The following is a 23,940-nucleotide window of genomic DNA, read 5'->3' on the forward strand; positions in this document are numbered from 1 at the left end:
GGGGAGAGGTGGGACGATGCCCAAAACCGTGACACCCAAATAACAAGGGCAGACGACAGTTCTGTTGAATATTTTAATATCTGCATTGCCTTCGTAGCGCAATTAAAGCAATCTTTAAAATTCACTTATTACAAATGTTTGTCAAGTCTATTTTTCCCCAGAAACATTTTTCTTACTTCCTTGCACATACACCCAAACACACTATAAAAACCTCATTCATAACATCAAAGGAAGGGCAATCATCATTCATGTAAACATCTTTCTTAGAGTTATCCATTTTTTAAAAGTCATGAATAAACCTACAGATGTTCAGTAAGGCTCATAGTTCGAGTACAAATGTCATAAAACACCTATCAAGTACTGTATACAAGTTAAGTACTCCGGGGTTAACTGTTAACACACGTGTAAGCTTACCCCAAGGATTATTCTTTAGCACTTAGTTCTTCAGAACAGAGACACCCAGTAATTATGGGCTAAAGAGTATTAAAATAGCAGAAGGCCCAGCAGAAACTGTTAGGTAATACACAATTTTAGTCTGGATCTTAGCTCAAGAGTTAAATTCAGTACAGCTACAGTAGGAAAGGTTTTCTGGGAGGAAGTCTGCAGAAAGGAGGGGTGGGTCCGTTTGTACAGTATCACGGAGGGACAAGCTGAGAGGTATGTCCTGAAGATGTGACTGGCCTTGCTATTGCAATTATTTATGACAGCTGTGCATAACGCTGCATAAATACTTTCCCAAATAGCAGAAGCGACCATTTGTAATTGTAAAGATCATTTGTTGCATCTCCCTTCATAAAAAAAAAAAAGTCTACTTATTGGTAATCAATTACACTTGCATCTTACAAAAAGACATCCTTTTAAATTTGGTTTAGATCTTACTGGAACTTTTTTTTTTTAAATATTCATTCTACCATGAAAATATTTCATACAAACATCATTTTACATACAAATATGTTAAAACTTGTGAAGAGGGTCTTCCCACACTCATGATTTTATGGCTTGAACATTTAATTGCTTAGATTTTTTGTATATATATATTTCTTCTGGAAAAAAAAAATAGTTACAGTAAAACTGGTAGAGAAAGAGGGCAGGAGCTTCAATTGCCTGAAGACAGAAGAGCGCCAAGAGGAGGGTCCATTCAACAGATAGTGACCTTAGTGTTCAAAACCTTTGATCTGGGGCAAGTAAACATGCACTCAATCTTGCACCTTTTTAAAAAAAAAAAAAAAATATCCCTTATAAGACTGCTTAAAAATGCTTTGTCCAAAAATATAGTTCTCATGTTTCCAGTACACAAAGCAAACGGACCAAGTTCTGCCTGGGGTGCAGGTGAGCGTGAAGCCCACTTACACCCATGGGCAAAGCTGCTCCTGTGTTCCTCGCCCAACTGCTCTCAGCATCCCACGGCGCGGTATAAGTGAGGAAGAGGCATCTAATGCAGCACCCCAGCATATAAGGAGACACTTCAGCAATATTGTTTTCAAAGCAATTGGGTTTTTTTTTTTTTTTTTTTTTTTTTTTTTTTAAGTGCTTGGAGGTATATTCCTCAGGCACCCACAGCTCCAGCAATTCTGCTGTGCCAGAGGAAAACAAAGCAGCAGATAACCAGCTCTGTACAACCCGTTACCTCATCGCAACGGCAGCATTTCCAAAAAGACTATCAAATTGAGTGAAAGGATAGAAATCACAGAGATCTCCGAGACAGAAGCGACATTGTACAGTTTCTGGTGCAACCGAAGTGGTGAGCACCGGTTTTGACTGAAGGACAGATGCACCCAACTGGGAAGGAAACAGAAAAGGGGTGATTTTCCACCACTTCTTGGTTTCTCATGCCAGACGGGGTACATTGGCTACTCTGCTCCTCCGGTGCCCAGCGGAGGGTGAGAAATCCCTGACAGCACTCTCACTTCCACACCAGCAGTGTGCTACAACAGCCCTGGGAAAGAAACCACAGCCACTGCCAACTGTGTGCAGCACCGAACGCTCCGCATCAGACAAGGCTGGACCGAGAAGAAGGCAACCTAGGCGCTCCTGAAACACCTGGCCTCGCAAGGCTGTGCAACCGACCTCCCAAAGGTCTTAAAACCTGTGCCAAGTCACCCAGGAGCAAAAGCACGGGCCAACCTAGCGGGTATTGTCACAACTGCACCAAAAGTCAAAAAGCTGTCACAGTTCTCACTCTGATCGCTGAAGAGTCATACCCACGTATTTCCTTTGACTTTTTCAACAGTTAAGACTGACATGTATTTATGTAGGTTAAGGTTTCTTTAATTACCAACAAAAAAAAAAAAAAAAAGCCTTTTCAGATTTGTGAAGGAAAATCAGGTGTATTAGTAGATCCCAAAATGTAAAATTACGGCACGAGACTCAACCTGAGACCACCCTTTTCCCCTCTTATCCAGGGGAGTGACCCAGCAGCAGGTAGCTCTCAGCTGTAACTTCTCATGCTCTCTTGTCTCCAAGATTAACCACCTCTGCAGAAAACTAAGTTTCCGTATTCTTGGTGACAAATGCAGTGCTGCTGTAAGCAGGAAGATTTTTTTTTTTTTTAAAGAGACAATCAGCAGCCTCTAACATGGGCTGATATAGGCTTCTTCTCATAAAGGAGCTCAGGTTAAACAACCCTCCCGCATCACCGAGGAGCCACGTGCAGCACTGCAGACCAAAGGCAGACGTTGGGAACTGATCCATACCCGAAAAAAGCAGCAGTTCCAGGCTCTCTTATGCCATTCTTTAGTCACAATGGGTATTCTGAGAGCCAGCTGCTCACCCAGGCTCAGCTGACAGGAGTCAGCTCTTCTTCCAGTTTCTGTGCCGACAGGACAGGTCTTTGGCCAGACTCTGAGAAGTGGAGCTTCTTTACTTACTGCATCTTCATCAACGGTCAGCTGCATCCAACAAACTCAAATGGATCGCTTTGCAAAACGACTGTTTCCTCTGCTCCAAATTAAAACCATGTTTTGGTGTGGGCCTTGTGTAACTACTGATAAATAGTTTTGCTAAGCTGGTCTTGCTATCGAGTGAGCCCCAGAAGCTGAGCTGCAATACGTTGACCAAGTTAAGGCATTATTTGGAGTTCTGTAACTAACCTGTGTTTGAACCTGTTGTCGCCAACGCATACCTCTCAAAAACCTCTGAAGGACACACTGAGCCCTGAGCCCTTTCACTACCCAGTGGTAAAAACCATCCCCACCATCTCCACTCTAACAGATCACAAATAGAACGAAGAAGAATTAAAAGGCTTGGTCCTGAATCAAGCCAAAGCAGCTTTATAATCGCAACTGTTATAGAAGGTTGGTCACTGAAGAAGGGATCTATAGGAGGACCAATAGATTTTAACAGATGAGAGAGAAAAAGGACAGTAGAGCTAACAGAGACAAGAGCCACAGCTGTGGCATACTACCAGGCTACAAGCATACGCAAGAGCAAGAGAATCTGCTTGACTGTCACCAAACTAACAGCTTTTGAGAACATGCAGAAGATGCCTCGGGGCCTTTCCCCCTCCTCCCCCCCAGCATTTCCCGATTTTAGGATGCAACCTTCAAACTTGATGTGCAAAGAGCACCTATCTGTATTTATCTCAAAAATCAGGCAATATGAAGACTGACAAATCTATTAAAACATAAGCAGCTCCACAGGAAGAAGAGATAGCAGAGGAATCAGAAACTGATGAGGAACGAAGCCAAAGGAGCTCTGGAGATTAGAACGTTTTAAGCACAATTCTCTAGCGGGCACAAAGAGGCCAGCAGTCCAAAGCAGCTTATCAAGACTATGGAAGGAATCACCATCCATTCACAGAAGGGTTCAGCCACATATCTTCCCTCTCCTCTTCCCTGCACTTAAACACAAGCCTCAACTGTGCAAACTTCATGGTCCTGGCAGAGTAGTCCACAAGACACACACCCCAGCTTACGACCAGAGAGGCACGCTTTCCTGCCAACGGCTGAAACAGCACTGATCTAAAATAATGACCTGTGGGCGGGCAGGGGAAGATCAAGACATGCATATTTCTTTTTGAGGTTGATTTGCTGAAGCCATGCTGCCAATCAGCCTTTGACAACTCTCCCTCAACCTGTGAGGCTCAGTTCTGTCCCCGCACGCTCAGCCGAGTCCCTGAGCTGTCACCTCCGCCAGCCACCTGCCTCGGATGAGGAGCGGAGCTGTGGCCTGAGCCTCCAGCGCAAGGAGATGGGTGGTGTCAAAGCTCACATTCAGATCACTGCTGGAAGAGTGTCAAAAAGCCCTGAGCCTACTTGTGTGTGTGTCCGTGTCCCCCCCACCCCCAGCACGAGCACAGAGGAGCTTTTGTGCAAGCTTAAATGGTGAAGTGCTGGCAAAGGTTTGTGATCAGTCACGGAGACTAAACAGAGCCCCAAATTAAGAGTGGTCCTTGTTAATAATTCCTAACCTCGTACAGGTACCAAAGCAAGGATTCTCAGACTGCACAAAACAGCAACCTCATCCTTCCATTTGAAGGTACCAACCCAACACATTCTCCATGTCTAGGTCCCCAAACAGCCAGACACCTCCAACCATTCAAGCAACCAGCTAAAATGTGTTGCAATAGAAAGGCAGGTCTGATTCCCAAATCATTTATGTTACATATATACAAACTTTTTTTTTTTTTTTTAAACTACAAACATTTAAAGAAAGTGTTGCAAATGCATTTGAGGTTTTTTTCCCCCCCAAGCTTCTAAACCCAAAAGAGAGCATCGGAGTCCAAGCATTGGCTCCCGTATCCAGATTGAGATGACACATTATTTCTCTCATACAGCATTAGGTAAGACCGGTACAGTATCTGAAAAAAATGCACAATCTCCCTACCCCTGAAAAACCCCAGAACACAGCTCTGCAGATGACTTTTCACAAGCCCCCACTGTTGGCTGCAACAAAGCTATGGATTGACTGCTATTTCTAAATATGAGCAGAGAGTGATGTTTTTACATTCATTGTTTGTCTTTCAAAAACAATCTTTTCACATCTTTTTTTTTAATCTTATTTTGATATCTCATACTATATTAATTTACTGTGTCTTAAACCAGTACTACTAAACGACAGCTACAAGGCTATATTCTTTGTCAACTGAACACGTACAAAAGCTACAGCTCTCCTTAACCAAGTGCTACAGCCTGCCCTCAAATACATACACCTCCTTTAAGAGAATTCACGTGAGACGCAAGCATCTCATTGCAAGAATTTTTGCCTTGAGAACCGGCCACTTCAACAGGTGAAATACACAAACCAACTCATGGACACTAATGCAAGTAATTTGCTTGCCTTCCAGAACACGTACTTCTGAAAAAGTCCCTCAAAAAGTGAATCCGTTTTCTCCTTTCAGAAAATCTTCATGCAAAGAACAGCTTCATTTGCGTGTCATAATCATAAATTAAATAAAATAAGCCAGCCGTAAAGGCTAGATAAATATTAGGTCTGGACATGTTGCTATACTATTTAGAGAGCCACAGAGACCAACACACAGCACTCTCACATACACACACAAGCCTTTCCACTAGTTAGAAAGGATTTTCTCCTGCAAAAGAGGATTTTTAGAAAGAACAACATTCAGACAAGAGGAAAGGGGAGTTAAAACCCAGCCTCCTATATGCTAATAAATAAACTGCTCTATTGCAAGATTCAGATCAAAGGTTTAAAAAGGCAAAATTATGCTACTATTAGAGAATATCAAAATATTACTGTTATCATCACAAGTGGCATATATGCAAAATGCAGTTGCACAATAATGCCTAGGCAGATAGAGAGCAACACTAAGTCTGCCGACTAAAAGTGAACGATATACCCATTTTAGTTTCCTGTCTAGTCTTTTGGCATCTTTGCATATGGTGCAAAAGCAGAAGCTACCAAAGAATATCACGTCTCGTATAGAATATTAAATAATTTCTCCAGATAAGACTGGTGCAACGCTAGCTAATTTTAAGTCTGCTATGAGTAACACAGTCAAACCTAGTTAGTATGCAAGAAACTTATCTCTTAACACAGAATGCAAAGTTATGATGCAACAGCATGAACAATCCCTGGTTGTCCAGTTTTCAGTATAAAGGTAGTGCATAGATCCAAGTTTCTATTTCAGTTTGCTGAACGGAGAGGGAGCTCCCATTTCACTTTTGCTGGGCAGCCTGGAAAGCTTTCAGTTCCAGCTGGTACCACTCCGGCGCTTCTGGCCCGTTTTGCCCAACGGGGTTGTGATCGTATCCGTAAGCCACTGTTAATTCTTCATCCTTCTCCACAGCCCTGATGGTACGGATACACTTGATAGGCCCAAAACGAGGATGAACAAACCTAGACAGAGAATAAACACCCTTGCTAGGCTTAGCTGTCAATTCACGGATTTTGTTAGCCCCATTTACAGTTTCAGAAGTCACTCGCAGTTCAGAATAGTATCACACAATCTGATATCAGATGAAATCTGTTTGAATCAATCTTATGAAGACTTAAGTAATAAGGGCAGAACCATCGATACATTAGGACAGCTTTGGGTAGCTCTATTACTTGAAATTTTTCAACAGTCCTGGAACATTGCTTGCTTGTACTAAGTAAATAAAACAAAGTTAATCACTGCCATATGCCTTGGGCTTGCAGAGGTAAACATCTGCATGACAGGAAAACAGTATAGACAAGAGACTGGAGAGCATGGAAAATTGTCCATCTTAATCTCCTCAGTACAGGTTACCTACCGAACAATCGTAACTTACTTCTGTACACCTACTCCCAGGGTCCCACAGTAAAGGGAACTGGCTTATTTAATGAAGGAAAACTATTTTCTACATATATATCCCCACAGGTGTGTTAGTTTATACATTGGTATGAAAATATTTATACCCTTGAGCATATGTATACATCAAATGTTTTCTAGTGCTCTGCACCAACTGCAGACCACCAAGACGCTTATTTTTTGAGTTTCAGAAATGACAGCATATTTGATAGTGCTGATCAAGTAGTTCAGCAAAGTGGTGCAGTCCCAGCCAAGCTAGGATTTACAGAGCTGTGCTTACACATTTTAGAATCAAGAGGCAGCTCCTAAAGTTCACGGCAAAATTAACACAGTTGCAAACTTCAAGATATTCCATGGTGTAAGTCCCAAAAGACATCAAACACCTGCAATGCCAGCCAGTTTCCAACTCAGCCCAGGTGAGCAGGAACTCCTCCCAGTGCCTGGACCCATTACTCCCAGCCCCGTTCGGCTGCCCAGAAACACGCTGTAAGCCCAGACCACCAGGCTACAGATGCTTCTCCGAAACACGGGACTCTACTTACGGGTCATAGATGCAGTTAGGAGTGAAAGAATGGTTGGCCTTATGCCCCAGCGAGGCACAGTACTTGGCGGCGTGGTTGTAGGGCTCTGGCACGTCTATGACCGTTTCGTCATCGAGGGATATTGTATTTCCATTGAGGGCCCAGTCTCTGCTGTCTACCTAGTTTGCAAGGCAAAAATCCAGTGTGTGTGTGGAGGGGTCAACTTTGCCAGCAGTTTGAAAGCAAACATTCAAATATATGCAACTAAAGCTTTTCCTGTATGTATGTAATTTAAAAAAAAAAAACAAACAATGACCACTTTATTTATACGCAGGTGAGCATGCACTTTCTTTCAATAAACTCCATCATATTAAATCTTAAGGGTAGGCAAGTGGTGGGTGTAAAATCCTACTACAGGAAGAAGATTTCAGAAGGAGCAATGAAAATTCAGACTGACTTTTTTCTCTCCTTTACCTCCTGGTGTGTAATTCGCACTCCGTTGTAAAAGGACATAACTGTACTGGCTTCTGCTGCTATTTTCGAAAATAATCCTTCTCCAGCACTGGAAATTAGAGAAACATCAACATAAACCCTACAAGGGGAAAAGGACATGGAATTAGTGATTGGTTAAAGTTTTCACTTTCAAGAAGTATTATCACAACACTACTGGCATCAAAACTAATACCTCAATATAATAATAAAACTAGTCATAATAATAATTCAAAACCTCCAAATGCAACTTCTTCTCCTTCCTCTCCTCCATACATTCTATTTTGGCAAAATAGAGATTTGGTGGGAAGTCGGGGCTGACTTCATCTATTAGTTTGAAATGAATTTTTTTTAAGTGCCGATCTATTGTTACTCCTCAATGACGGCTTCAACTCAGTAACACCCTCAATAACATACCGGAATCCCAGAGGTCGCCACTACTGAGGGTGCTGATGTGTACATGCACAGATGAGCAAGAGTTTTCAAGGTGAAGCCCTAGATCTTTAAGTACTTGATGCAAATTAATGCCAGCATTTTACTAGTCACTTATTTGGATATTTCAGAGTATCAGAAAAGGATTAAAATCAAGGTATCTACCTACAGAGCAAGGCCTCTTAAAAGTCTAGGTAAAGAGTGTAATTGTGGAGTAGCCATGGAAGAGATATCACCAACTGACTACAAGACAATTGCTGAGGGACAGGGCTGTCGCAAGCAGTATCTCATTTTCCTCCAGCTCGATGATTTACTCTTGCCACTTTGCTACATCTGTAGGGAAGGTAGAAAACTTCGTACAATGCGTGCCATGCTGCGAGACACACTGAATGCAGCACACCGCAACCTGAAGCCAGTTACACATCTAGAAAATAGGGAACATCATACTTTTTTTTGCACGGAATATTGTAGATGTGGGCTATCAGCGGAGCCCAAGACTTGACTGCACATGTCTTTGAAATGCTAAGAAATGATCCTAGTTTAATCTCTTTAAAAAGTATTGCTGTGTTCTATCCACTAGAGTGCAATTTTATTGTGCGAATCAGAAAGAAATTCAGTCAAGTCAAATGATGACCGATGTGCGGTAGTGGGATTCATTTCACAAACCCTTACACACTTTTTTGTTTTAAATTTTAAATGAGAAAAGATTTGCAAAATTAGGCCCTAAATATGCAACAGCAAAGAAAAATGGACAATATTGGAAAAGTGGAGAAGAAAAAAGGCCTACCTCTCTGACTCGTAAGGATCAGGAAGAAGTGCATTTGTAGAAATGCAGGATGAAGTAGATTTGTCAAAACTGTATACTGGGCCTAAAAAAAACCAACCAGAAATCAACAAAGGAAATAAACTAATTGGCAGTACTGAAAGCATGCAACCCTTAACTTGATTAAGGGATTCAAGAATTAAATTTTAATGACTACGAGAAGTAAACGTCATGCTTCCAAAAAACAGTATTCAACAGAACTGCACCTGTAAAAGTTTCTTGATTATTTTTTCCCCTCAACATACTAGAGTAGCACAAAAAGGCGATATATATGTTCTTCAAACTACTAACCTTTAAAGGAAGACTGGACGGTCTTTCGAAACTGACCCTCCCAGAGTCTCTAATTAAAACTTAAAAGCAAAGCAAATTTTAAAAGAATATATTCAATAACACATTATTTTTTTTAAAAATAAATATCTATTTTTCTATAGTTTTCTACAGAAAGACTATAGACTTCCTATAGAAAGACTTTCTATAAAAAACTTTCAAATATGAAATGTCTTCTAGTCCAAATTCTGAAGATACTTCAGCCAGAAGATCACGTTCAGTAATCACAAAGTATACTTGTTATAGTTTACTTCCTGCCATTAATAAGCAACTCAGTAGTATAGCTCTAATTATAACCCTACATCCCTCTCCAATTAACTGCCAGAGGACTATCTGGGAGATAGGTTAAGATACAGGTGGAAATAAGATGGGAAAAACAAAACAAAACAAAACACAATATTACAACGTTTGATAAAAGGCCATTGTCCCTGGTGTCCAAGAACTGTTCTGGCTGAAGGCAACTTCCCCCAGAGTGTAATTAAATCCCATTTACAAAGCACCACTATACCCTCTTACAAGCTACCTTTTAAGTTACATTTTGATTTGCTATTACAACGGAGAGATTTAAAAAAATAGTCACATGCATTTGCTTCTCAACACCTTTTCACTAAGTTTTATGTTCTTATTTCATATCGAGTGAGACAATCTTTGCTGGCAAAACGGTAAAAGTGTTAGCATAGTCCCTGTTTATTACTCATGGCCCTGCTTGCACTTTAACCCACTCACTTCCAAAACATCACATACACCTCAGAGCAGCAAAACTACTGCAGATCTATCGGCCCGAGGCACCGCTGCCCTGGAAGAAGGAGCACTGACTACATGGGTCAAAGGCACCATCCTGACCCCAACGATTTCATAGCCACTTTCTATCAGCAGGACCAGACAGACTCAAGGGTGCTGGTGAATCAGACTGTTACACAACAGCTGAATCTAGTTCACTAATTCCAGTCCCCGTGTCCTTTCAGTCCCGTAACACAGATGCCAGAATATTCACAGTGCTAACGTTCGCTTGCACAAAGCCAACCGACAGACCTACAACGAAACCATGGCCTCCCTCCCTACTTTTAGGGCTCCCTATTCCCTATTTTACTAACAAGACAAAGCCTGTAACTGTGCCAGCACTAACACAGTTAAGCAGGTTCTCATGCTGGCACCGATGGCAATGGTGTGTGCAAGGAACAAGACTGCGCCCATGAGCATGTAGGAGAGGAAGATTATGGAATGCAGTTCAGCAGCACCACTGCTTCCCCTTTGTTCCCAGAGCAAAGGGATCGCTCCAGGTGCCTTTCTCTCCAACTTTATCATTGAGAAAAAGGGCTTCTCATTAATAGACTTCTTTTCTTATCGCAGCCAGCCTTTAGTCTCTAATGGGAAATGTTTTAGAAACCAAGCTGTTTGCAGCAAAGAGCCAGTAGTGAGAATACAAGTTTCTGCGTTAGCTGAACTTACTGCCTGGTACTACTTCAAACTGAGGTTTCCCATCCTCCAGAGATGTCAGTGTCGCCAGTTTTGCTTCTATCATTTCTCCATCTATGAACCTTCCAGAATATGCAGTCTTTCCATCAGGGTACACATAGGCTATTTTCTCTCCAGTCATCTCCCCTTCTTCATTCACTTCTCCCACAAGGCTGCCTCCATCCTGAAAGCACGGGCAAGAAGGAAAATGCAAAGCATTTAGTTGTACTTTACTCTCTTTAGAAAATGAAAAAGATTTTCCCCAACTTTTTAAAGAAGCAATCTAAGCTACAGTAAGTTCAGATGTGAGATCATGAAAATGGGTGAGAAACAGACACGTGAAGAGGGTGGGTGAAGTCATTCCAGTCAGGATAAAACTGATAAAAGACATGAACGGGGTTTTCTACTTTGTTTGAAATAGGCAAAACCCAAGGTCTTTCCTTCCACGAGACACAAATACTGAGTTTCAACTGGCAAAATTTTTACGTGAACAGTCCGTGAACCAAGGCCCAAAGCCACACACAAACTTTGTCTTGAGTTTTTTTAGTGTGACACTGTGCTGGAGGAAATAAAAAATTAAAACACTGCCTTGCTCACTGCTAATTCATCGTACATCAAAAGACTTGAGCCTATTTAAGAAAAAAAAAAAAAAAGAAAAAGAAAAAGAAAAAGATTTGCTAGACGACTGGAAGGTTCCTCTGTCCCCAGCATCCCCCTGTGATGTCAGGTGGTACTCCACAAGAACAACTGTTTGCTGAAAGCCATCATCAGCAACACTTTTCCTCTCTAAGGTTTATACATTTTAGCCCTGGGCTTTGCCATCTGTGATTTGCCTGCAACTCCAGTTAGGTCGATTTATGGAATTGCAGAATGAGATGCAGATTAGCACAGGTCTAACAACTTCAGGTGTTCATTTCAAAAAGGACAAGGAAACATCTTCAAATAATGCCCTGGAGCAAAAACAGCAGGTGTGATGTGGAAACAGACTGATTTAGATCACAATCGCTGCGCACAGACTCTATTGAGAGTGGCACCATTTTGTTCAACTCCAAGGATGAAAGAGCTTCAAACATACCGTAGTAAGAAACAGTGAACCTTAAAGTTTGGGTAAAAATTTGTGCACATAGCATCATGCACAGAACCATGCATAAACAAATGGTAAAGGTGTTGGTTTTTTTTTTTTGAAACACCTTGTATTCTTTAGTCTGGCAAGATGATAACGATAAACAACCTCTAAATACCCACATTTCCAGAAGGTACAGCAACACTTCGTCAGCTGGAAGATGAAACGGGAGACATATGACCTGAAGGGTCTGCTGTGTGCATTTTATACACTAGTACCGGAAAACTGCTACTTGTTTGGCAGGGTACACCAAGCATTTGTTAATTCTAACACACATGTTTAATGGCAATAGTGAAAAACAGTAAATAAGTGAATTGAAATGAATCTGCAGTAAATAAATGTAAAACAGTAAATAAATGATTGAAATGAATCTGCAACTAAAGTATGTGTAATACGTAGCATAGAAATAGATTGGGTTTTGACCAGCAGCTTAATTACATGCAGATGTTCCCCCCTCCTCAGCACAAGGTAAAGATTAAAAGGTTCAAGTCTACAGTGTTGTGTAAGGCTGAATAGAAATTTAAAAAAAAGTTACACTGATTCGTTAGGGGAAGCCAGACTTCATAACATACCCTGCAGAAACGGACAAAATCTCCCCTCCTAGCTAAATAAGACCTGCAGGTTGCAATAGCTTGCACGGCTCCCATGCTCCTCACCTGCAGCCCGCACTACAAAGTGGCAAAATCACCAGCCCAGCCTTCCCAAGGAGGCGCACATAAATGCACTTCCAAGGGGCCAAGTTCCCTGGAAGACGAAAATAGCAGAGGCCATCTCGCAGCCTTACTGAATCCTGTCTACTGGGCAAACATTCAATGCTGAAAAGGTTAAACTGTATGTTGGATTATCCAAAATGAAAATGCACAGATCTTCCACCCAGATTTTTGTGTGTTGACTTTTGAATAGCTGGGTCATGGTGGATATTTGTTTCAGCTGGGGAGAAAAGAAAGCTACATAATGGTACTATTCTGAAATAAAGAGAGCAGGTGGTCAGGCTTACCGGGTAATAAATCCAACAAACTCCATGACGAATGTTGTCTTTATACTGCCCTTTGAATATCAGCCGCCCGTCGCTGTCATACTCCTGGGCTGGTCCATTCAGCTCTCCATCCACGTATGTACCATGAAGAACCACTCCATCCTCATAAGTGTAGATTCCCTGGCCTTGCAGGGCATCATCAACATAGTACCCTTCCAGGGTGCTGGTAAAGAGAGAAAGAAAACAGCAGTGGAAGACTATTCACCTATCTAAGGGGTAACCCAAAGCTTCAACACGAGGCACAGCACAACCCTGCTCCTCTGCTCGCCATTCTACGTATTACTGGTACAGAAAGGCTGAGGGGAAACCTTCAAGAAAGCCAGGTCCTAGGAGGAGGTAACTGTTGATGCCTGGTTTGCTGGGTACCCTACCCCAAAAAGCACACCACCACTGCAACAATCACAGCTTTTCTTCATTTTCTCAGTGGCCTCTCTCCGAGAGAGCAGGCTGTCGCAGGGCAGAGCCACGCGTAGGCAGACGGGAAGGTATGCTGAAAGGCTCGGCAGCAGCTGCTGGGGCTCCCTCGCTGGGACATCGCTTGCAGCATCTCTCCTCCATCCCCTGCCCAGCATCACTATCCCCCATGTCTGAAACTCTGACACGTTTGCTAGTTTCAACCAAATTTGAGGGGAACAAGATGAAGGGGAATAGGAGGGTAAACCTTACTTCTCTGGGAAGCCAAGATGGAAAACAGAAACTTTTTTCTACAGACCTCCAAAGGCAGAGGACAACTTACACTGTCCTTTCACCAGGGTGCGCTGCAAGGGCACAGCATTATTCATCTAAATTACATTGCTGAGCTTTGTTTACAAGCTGCAGTAGCAAATTACAGCAGCGAACGGACGCTCATGGTCAAAGGAGAAATTATTGCTCAAGCAGGCTACTCTCACATTAGGATTTTCTACCTCCTACATTTGGATTTTTACCGACATCTCTCTGGTGAGGTGAAATTGAACTGCCATACAGGTGGACTGCAAAAGGGCACAAACTGCAACCTGCTACCAGTGTAGCGTTAGCTCCCTAGCAATACACTTAGCAGCAATCTGTACCGGATTTGCCAAAAGCACTGGCGTTTTTCAGTATTTCTTTTAAAATGGAATACAGCCTGTCAAACAGAACTAGTGCTGCGCTCGGATTTGAACAAAGAAACATTTCACTTTGGTTTTGTCTCACAAACCCTTCAGAAGGGGCGCAATAATATCTTGCAATCTGCTTCACTTCCTTTCTTAAAAAAAGGCTGCTGAGAGAAACTACAAAGAACGAAGCGTAACTATAAAAGAGGACCTACCCGGTTCTTTCTTTCTCAGGTTAGAACTAGCATAAGGAAATATAAATCGTTTAACTTTTACCCCAGCGTGTTTAGCTAACAGCCAGCTGCAGTACACATACTTTCACTGTGTAATTCTTTTTCTGATGCAGACTTCTAAGGCATAAGCCCAAACAGTGTCTGGGAGCACATGAATCTACATGTTTCACAAAACTTTACAAAATGTATTTTCAAGAGTTGCAGAAGGAATGTTTTCTCAGAATTAACTTTCTGGCTTCTAAAGCTTCACACTGTTTTTACATAACTTTGGCAAGCTGGCTGAGGTTTCCATGGGAAAACACACCACAGTAATAGAAAGTACATTACCCACGACAGATAGCGTGTTTAGAAACAAGACTTCAGCTTTGGTTTTTCACAGCTGCCTTCATAGCAATGCAGTTCTAAACAGCTCCTTTCCTCACACTGTGCATTGTCGCACAGCAATGCTCACACAGCCTCAGTGCAAACCAGATGCAGAGCAGGAAGGGGCAGGAAAGCTGTTTTATTTTTCGGTCAGATCAATTTCTTGATCCAGGTTGCTACAGAGCTGTACAGAGGGCTACGGCACCACAGCACAGGGAAGGAGCAGAGCAAATGAGGGAACCACCAGAAATCTGTGCACTTACACCACTATAAATCACACCGCTTTCTCCTCTAGTTTACCACAGATCACCAGATTTGAATTTCATTGTAGCTGGCACCACACACCGAGCCCACATGTAGGGCTACCCTTTAAAACAAGCAGTCGACCCCCGTTTATGTAATGAAACAGACCAAAAAAACTTCTTGTTACCTTTAATGGTATTAATTGAAGTTCACAAGTTGCTAAATTACAACAGTGCTTCAGCACTAGTAAAAAAATATCTTTTCTTTTACTGTCACTCAAATGTCTAGGTTTTCTTTCTTTGTATTAAGCTCCAAACAGCGTCCCAAAGATCCATCTCTTTCTACTCTTTTATCATCTAAGGAAATCAACAGAAAGATACCTAAAGAAAGAATTCCATGTCTTTCAACCTAGCCTAAAAAGTCAGGTTCTCTAAAACTTCTATACTTCTCACAGTTTTTGGAGTTCTTTATTTTTTCCCCTTCTCTCTCTTTCTTTTTTTATAAAGGTCTCCAAGTATGGTGTCTGCAGCCAGACAAGGTACTTGCAGCCAAGACCTGATCAGCACAAAGAGGAATAAAGAGCTCCTGTGTCTTGCATAAACAAAATCTTGTTAATACAAACCCTGAGCTAGCCCATACTTTTCCCGTTTGCTTCTCAGATTATCATATTTGGGATAACGCATGGTTTTAACTAAAGTCAAGATTCATCAGATGTACTGTCTTCCTATTATCTACCAGACCTAGAGGGGCTTTAGGGTATCCCCTATCTAGAAAATAAACCAGTGATAAAGAGTTGGGGAGAGGGGGTAATATTTACTGCAATGTGCTTCCAGGTACCAAGTTACATCAACAAACCCAGATCCATTCATCCCTCGCTCCCTGATCTCCCAGCCTCTGCCTCTATATGAGAACACTGAAAACTTTTTCGTAAAAATAATACCATTCTCTACTGTGTTCTGGGAGACGTCAGTTTATAAGAGTTTCTAGTTAGGGGAGAACAGCAGCTGCAGCTCTGTGCCAAACACGGCGCTCACGCTTTCAGTTATTGCGCAAAGTGTTTTGTGAAGTGCACTCCAGCAAGCCTTAGCACCAATGAAAGCTCAAGCACATGATCCAAAACAGGGAGTATGCCAGAGGTGAAACTTCTCTCTCTGAAAGAATATGTTGGCGTTTGTTGCATTGTTGAAGGGGGAGGAAAAAACAACTGATATTTCATTCCAGGTTTCCACTCCCTTAAACAACAGGAAACGGACAGCTATTCCAATAAAGGGAAGAGTTTCCACTGAGGCAAACAAGGCAGCCAATCCTATTTCCCAACACCCCAAAAATGAGAATGCTTACACTGCTGCCAGTCCAGTGTCTGACAGGGCTCAACTACTCCCAAACAACAGCGCTACAGCAGTTCAGCTGTCAGCCTTTACCAGCAGCCTGCAAGGGAAACAGACCCAGGAATGCCGAAACCAGCTAACTCACTGCACTGAGGCACACAACACTGTAAGGGGAGAGGTGTTTTGAGAAATTTGGGTGATTAATTTGTCTTATTGATAAACACTCAGCCTTGCCCGTGGCACAGGTAATGGAAACAGCACGTCCTGTTTTAGGCCAGGTCATTCTTCCTGCAAGACATCACGACACCGGCACCATCCATTTCAAAGAAGAACCTACTCTTGCCAGCTGGACGTAGCTAGGTAAATTGCACAACTAGTAACTAGAGTCACTGCTCAGTTAATACTCCTTTAGCTAAATTAGAATAAGCTTAGGGCACTTTATAAAAATATCTTGTTTTCCAAAACCATATTACAGACTATTTTTGTGTATTTTCATTCTGCTAGTTCCTGAAGTCACACAGTAGCCAACTGTTCCGTTTTTTTTTTTTAAGGGTTCTGAAAATTTAAAAAAAAAAAAAAAAAAAGGAAAAAGAAAAGTTAGCAACACTGAAGCAGTACAGAAAAGGCTCGGCAGCAGTGTGAGTTCTCCCACAGAGCACTGTCTATACCCTGGATTACTTGGAGAAGCAGCCCTACAAACAAAATAGCGGGTCAGTTTCTCTGACTGTACAATCAGCAACTGCTCTGCTGAGATCATCAGCAAGCACAGAAGCATTATGTACATGTGTCCATAGAGATGCTGTCTGCCAACTTTAAAAAAAAAAAAGGCTATTTTAGAGAGGTCAGCTGCTGGCCAGTACTGATTTTCAGTTACTCACACAAGATTTAATAAGCCCATTACCAACAACAGTGGGGATTTTTCTTCATCCAAGCTTAGAGGCCTGATCAGTTTCTGCATAACTGAATAAATATATTATCTTTCTCATGAAAAAAAAAAACCAAACACAATCCCCAATATGAAGCAATTGCACAGGCAAGTACAGACAAGGAGCTGACTCACTGAGCACAATACCTCCACTCCTGCTCAGAAGTTCGCTGAGCAGGAGGAGAGTAGACCCGGCACGACTGTCAGTTTAACAGCTGCTATTCATAGTGCCACCAACAGCTGCAAAACCATGAAGAATCGTGTCATTTTATACATCTGCTGCTCCTTTGGAGAAAGTTCTGAGCAACTGCATAGAGAAATGCTGCAGTTGGGGGAAGATGTACAAGGTGTTCATAATGAAGACCTGAGAAGAAAACACACACATAGGCACAGACTACCTCAAATTCTCTGTCACAACTCCCAGTGAAGAGAGGGGAAATTATAGGGGCTTTTCTGAAAATAAATCAGGCCACAAACAACTTGCAGAGGATTAGGTAGAGTTGGGAACAAAACCATATTTAACTCAGACCTTTAACCACTGAACAATTTCCAAGACCAAGCAGAGGGTAAACCTCTCTGCCAAGATCCTATGTCTGTGCACGAGGTCTGGCACAGGGAGCTCCTAGTCCAGCTGCAGTCTTCATATAGGGCTATAAGACAAACAATTCCACCTGCAGTTATAGACTTGAACTTCATAGTCCAAGCTGCTGTCAGCACGGTTTCCAATAGCTCTGACCACCTCCCCGTTCTCATGGTCTCTAATTAGTTCATAACTTTACAGTGCTAAAAGAGCCCACATGGCTGCATTCTCCCACTAGCAAACAACTCCAGACATCACGTTGCACACAAAGCCCCCAGGCCCACAAAGGTATGACTACAGCGGCAGTAGAGAAAACTTTCCAGCTACAGGTTTTAATGAGAAAGCTTATCCAGAAACTCAGCAGCATACAATCAATGTAGATTAGTTTGGTATCACTGCAAACAGGAGGCGGAATATAGAGGAAGAATTGAAGAGTCAGTGTCTACCTTCCGTCAAAAAAGAAGAACTTGCCACGGCCATTTTTTTCTCCATGCACAAAGTTTCCTTCAAATCTGTCTGTCGAAGAATAGGTGACTGTACAGAATCCATGTGGCAACCCGTCATCATCTAGATGCCCTGAAACAAAATGCAAAGAGCAAAAGAACACATTAAACATTATATAAAATTGCAAACCTGTTCTGATTAGGTAGATGTTTGAAATACAGTAGCTCCCTAGTGCAAAACAGTGATCTGCATCACAACATTCTTGTTGGGAACCATGATCAGAGATTCAGTACAACTGAAGTCTGTACTTGTGTAACACACTTTGCTTAAAATAAAAAATAAAAAGGGTCAGGAGAGAAGAGAAGAGAAGAGAAGAGAAGAGAAGAGAAGAGGAAGAGAAGAGAAGAGAAGAGAAGAGAAGAGAAGAGAAGAGAAGAGAAGAGAAGAGAAGAGAAGAGAAGAGAAGAGAAGAGAAGAGAAGAGAAGAGAAGAGAAGAGAAGAGAAGAGAAGAGAAGAGAAGAGAGAAGAGAAGAGAAGAGACGAGACTAAGCAAAAAGACGTGTTTCTAACAGAAACAAGGTTCATACTCTTGTGTTAATATACGTCCTCAAAAATATAATAATTCTTTATCTAAAATATGTATTTCCCGGTGAGAACATAATAGATTTAGACTTCAACCCACTGAGTAAGCAAAGGTTTGTTTTTTTTTTCTTTAGATAAATGCATGTCTTAGAACAATGTGGGTGTGCCACCTCAAAGCTATATCCACAGGAATTTAAAGAAATAAAAGCATGTGATATCTATAATACTATGCCCTTGCAATATGCCAGTCAAGTTGCTATTTCATATTTTAAATGCTGCTCTCCAGCGCCTTTCTGATGTGTTCACATTACATCCCCCCCACCTGTTCCCCTTCCTAGCCCTATCAGTTTTCTCCGTTACAGCTGTTGCACATGGGGAAAGCGGAGGCGCAACACGCTTGGATCCTCCTCATCTGCGCGGGTCTGCATTTTACAGAATACAACTGGCCAACTCCAATTAAGTGAAAGCATAACATAACTCCTATATCATCTCCATCTGCCTCTTCAAAGCCAAAAGAAAATGGAAGAAGAGTGTTTTAAACAATTTTTATCATCTAGTTTACCTGTGTGAACTCGGAGTCCTTAGCACTGCGTTGGCAGAACATTGCTCCGACTGCAGAATGAAGATGCTCAAGCTCAGCAGGGCTGCTTTCAGCACAGTGATACACCAGGTGCGGGTATAACAAGCTCCCATCGTGACATTTTAGCAGGTATAACTTTTGCATGAAAACTGATGAATAAATAAAAGCTAGCGTATATTTATGTTCTTCCAAATGTCTAAATAAAACCTGACCTCTGATCCCCCGAGTCTCTTGGTGAGGAATACAAAGCCTAGTAGAGATAAGAGACAGCACATGCATCCACTTCTACAGGCTTTGGATCAAGCTCTTCACTGACCAAATTTGCCCTAAATTGAAAAGGTTCGACGCACATATGGAGAGGTACAAACAAACTCTAGTGTGAGGGGGAGTGATTACAGCCCAGGCTGATGCAGGCAACAGGAGGCACTTCAGTATTACCAAACCTCGAGTCTTATGCCCAGAGAGAAAACAAGCTGTGCAGACAGCAGTGGGAAAAGCCAGCCACCCACGTGGCTTCAGAAATCCATCTATTCATGCCCCGATTGCAACAAGTCCACAGGGTTCTGCGGGGACAACGGTAGCTAGAGGGTACACGCACGCCCACGTGTTCTTCTCACATCACCATACACTACTGCTTCCTTGGGATGCTTGGCAGCCCCTCAGGGACATCACAGACAGGGCATGGTAAGGATGTGGGGCAGCATCTGCTTAAGAAGTCCTCTCCTATGAAGCGTATGACCTGCCCTAGCCTTTTAATGCTAGAATTATTGACAGAAGAATGCCATACAGCACAGCATGCTTTGTCAGGATACATTTCCAAACTTTTGTTTTATCTCAAAGTAAAATTTCATTTACCAAAAAAAAAATAAACACCAACCAAAGAGAGAGAGAGAGAGAGAGAAAAAGAGACCGAGACAAAGATAGAGGAAGGGAAAAAAGAGCTAAGCAAATGTTTCTCAAAGTAACCAAGTAAGGCTGTGCAGGTTTATTACCCATCTCCTGCCCTTGTTACATTAAGTAGGGAAAGGCACCTAGAAAGAAGGTGTACAGGAGAAAATAATGGCAAGATATCTGAACTCACCCCAGAGCCAAGATTCCCTCCTCCACCCTTCCCACATGTGCTTCCCAAAGTTTCTCTCGCACCTGCTCTGGCACTTGCCTAGCACCCTCTGCAAGTAGTGCAAGCCCCTAAGTTGGCAGAAAATTCTTCCCTTTGTCATTTTGTTGCTGGTTTGAGAGGCTGACCCTGCATGCCAACACCACAGCAGAGCTGGGTGGCTGCGAGCCACCTGTGCCGCTCTGGGGTAGCAACCCACCTTGCTTCTTCCAGTTCAGCCACCTCACAAAACACCACTGCGTTCTTAATGTAAGTTCCCAGTCCAAGCTAGATTGAAAACAGTTAAAAGTTTAAAAGTTAATAAAACCAATCAGACACTGCTTACTGCCCAAAGAGAATTAACTGAGTAAAAAGAGAGAGCAAAAGTAGGGGAGAAAAAAGCTACATCACTGAAGGCTTTTAGTACCTTTGAAGAAGAACCCTTTAAAACAGAAAGGGCGGCGTGCTGCTCTCTCCAAACAGAAGAAAGGCTTTTTTCCCTCCCATTCAGTCAGGACTCCCCTTTTTATAGAAGGGAAAACTTTTAGCAGTTATGTCAATTTAACTAAAAGGTCAGTGAAACTTCTGATGTGGACACCTCTTTTGCAACAAAAACAACTATAAAGGCTTCAGTTTTATCAATACGGGAAGGGTATACTGGTGTAAGTTAACAGATCTTAAACAAGACAAGTACCAGTTTTCCTCTCCCTGTAGGAGCAAAGCTTTTATAAAACACTTGGATTAAAAAAAAAAAATACACTGACAGTATTGATATATTATACTATACAAACAAACAAACAAACAAACAAACTTCCAACTTCGTTCTTTGTGACTATCCAGTTTTGTCAAGATTTTGCTGGAATGTAAAGCCCAACACAAAAGCTGCCACGCTTATACACAGTACGCATGTCAGGACTTTTGCATGCTAGGATACAGGCTATCCCAGAGATTTAAATGGTCAGCTTTGATCCGATGGCCTCTATACAGAGTCTTAATCTCAGCCATAGTACAAAGAATCCAATTCTTCTAATATGCCAGAGATTTTCCCCTACTGAAGAAAAAAAATAAATATATCCCCCAACAAAACAAGAGACATTCAGTATCTCTTAATCAACAGGGGAAAAAAGATAATTTCAAGTTTAATTACATAGATGCAACTTTTCCTACATGGCTGAGGCCTTGGGCTCTAATTCTCTTCCCGATGAAGTCAATGGAAAAAAATCCTCATTATTTCAGTGGGAGCAAAGCAGAGCGTTCTACTTCCCTTTCTCGCCTCTCCCCTCCATTCGTGAAAAGAAACCCACAATGTCTAAACATGTTTTTAAATTATTGTAAAACCTCACTTTTGTTACTTCTTTAAGGTTCTCTCCAGATATCTCTTAAGCTCAGACAACGAACTTTTCAAGAAAAGGCATTACACTAATAGGGGCTAATTCACAATGCAGCACTTACCAAAACCATTGATGTGTGCAAACCAAAGATAAAAGCCCTTTACTGTCAGTATTACTATTACTTAACAGAAGACGTACAGTGTGCATCATCAATAAAAGATTCTGGCCACTGAGACGCCAGATGGATTTTTTAGGAATACCAACAATAAACCAACCTCTCCTCCCCCCCCCCCCCCCCAAAAAAAATATATATACTGTGTTCATTTCTGTCGTATTTCTAACTTCCTTTGGGTGGGTGCAAAAAACCCCCAGCCAACCTATTCACCCCCAAACAGCGCCCTGCTTCCGTGTCATTCAGAAAAACACATATTTTGTATACACTGCTGAATAATGCGTGCTTTAAAAAACTCCTTACTTGGGCCTACAGAAACGCCGCGCAAATCCACGATATGGCAAAATGCTTTACCTGTGACACGAGGGTCAAAACTACGACTCTTTGCCCGAGACACAATGGTAGATTTGAGGCGCGGGGAGGAAAAGGAGGGGAAAAAAGGCGCCTGTTAGGGCGCAGAGCGCACCCCATCCACAGCATCGTGCGTCCGAACCACCTCGCGCCCCTCACAACCGCCGTTTCACACAACGAAGCTTCTCTTCGGCTCCGTCACCGCACACCCAAGGCCATAAACCCCGACCCTAAGCAGCACCCGCGCCGCTCCATTCCGCTGTCAGACCGCGCCGCCGCGCTCGGCGCCTCCTTGGGGGAGAGATGTGCGGTGAGGCCTCATCCTCCCCCCCCGCCACAGGGCGCGGGCGGCGCGACCGGCAGCTCGTCACCCCCTCGCTTCGCGCCCTGAACCCCAACGGCTGAAAAGCCCTTGCCGGCAGGACTAACCCCTGGCTGGAGCCGGCGCTTTCACCCACCCGCCTTTGCCCAAGAGCCGACCGCGCTCCCAGCTGCCTCCTGGCAGGAGGGCGGCGGGGCCGGGCCGCTGCGGGCCCAGCGTTGCCTCGGCAGTGCCTGCCGGAGGCCCGCGCCCCGGCCTCACAACCCGCGAAGGGGGAGCCCTCCCCCTCACGACAGGCGAGCGGAGAAGGGGGTGCGCACTGCCCAGCAGATGGGCATTCCCGCTGCCGTACGGGGCGACTCCGGCTCTGGATGTGGCTAGTTACCTCCTCCGGTTGCCCTCCTCCTCTTCCCTTTGCCACCTGCACCCGGGGGACCGTACCCTCCCCGAGAGGCTGCCCCCCGCCTCCAGAGGACAGGCAACCCCCGAGATTCCCCCCCCGAGGGGGCCAGCGCGGCTCCGGGACCACGGGTCCCCCTTTCCACACGCCTCTCCACCGCCCCAAAGGACACGGCTTCCCGGGGCCGGCGGCCTGTAGCCACGGTACGCCACCTGCCCGCGGCCGCAGCCGGACAGACCCGCCCGCGCACCCCCGCCACCGCCGGGCCCGGCACCACGACACGGCGCTGCCCCCCCCCCCCCCCCATCGCTGCCGGTCACACACCGCCACGTGCGCGGCGGCGGCAGCGCGGCCGTTGCATAAGCCCGCTGATGTCATGCGCTGCCGCCGGCCCCGCGCGCCCCTCCCGGGCCGCCGCCCCGCACCTCGCGCCCCCCCCTCCGCCATCCCCCCTTCACACCTCGCCTGCCCGTCGGTACCGGCGGCTCTTCCCTCCCCCCCCCCCCCGGGCAGGTACCTTCCACGGTCTCCTCCAGCGTCTCCTCGTCGCTGTCCATGGCGGCGGCGGCGGCGGCGGGCGGGGCGCAGCCGCGGTAACCCGGGCGGGCGCGCGCGCGGGCGCGCCGCCCCGCCCCCTTGAGGGAGGGCCTCCACATAGCCACGCCCCTCTCCTAGCTCGGAGGGGCGGGGTATGGGCGTGGCCGAGGCGCGCGGGTTCGGGGCGGAGACGCCCCCACCACCATCACCCCCTCCACACCTCCCCCCCCACTCCCCCCACCCCCCCCACCCCGCAGCAAGATGGCGGCCGGCGGGCGTTGGGTTCCCCCCGCGCGCTGACGGGGCCGCGCACGGCGCTGAGGCGGAGGCGCGAGGCTAACCATTAAATGTTTGCCCGCGGAACGTTGCTAAGGCGGCGGGTGAAATGCCTCACGGAGCCCCAACGAGGGTGACGGCACTCTTCCTGCCCCACACCAAGGACC

At 44.2% G+C, this 23,940-nt stretch overlaps 1 protein-coding gene across 1 annotated transcript; it reads right to left on the reverse strand.

The window, feature by feature from the left end:
* Window positions 1-59: 59 nt before the first annotated feature.
* Window positions 60-23,571, reverse strand: SETD7 (SET domain containing 7, histone lysine methyltransferase). The gene is made up of 8 exons (XM_082482821.1): window positions 23,478-23,571; window positions 18,128-18,257; window positions 12,898-13,099; window positions 10,772-10,961; window positions 8,960-9,041; window positions 7,726-7,843; window positions 7,273-7,430; window positions 60-6,297 (listed from the first exon to the last, which is right to left on the reverse strand). The coding sequence occupies exons 1-8, from the start codon at window positions 23,515-23,517 to the stop codon at window positions 6,117-6,119; spliced, it is 1,101 nt and encodes a 366-aa protein (XP_082338947.1). The 5' UTR covers window positions 23,518-23,571; the 3' UTR covers window positions 60-6,116.
* Between the last annotated feature and the right edge of the window lie 369 nt (window positions 23,572-23,940).

This window comes from Vanellus vanellus (genome assembly GCF_965231255.1).
Source record: "Vanellus vanellus genome assembly, chromosome: 4".
In the NCBI taxonomy this organism is placed as follows: Eukaryota; Metazoa; Chordata; class Aves; order Charadriiformes; family Charadriidae; genus Vanellus; species Vanellus vanellus.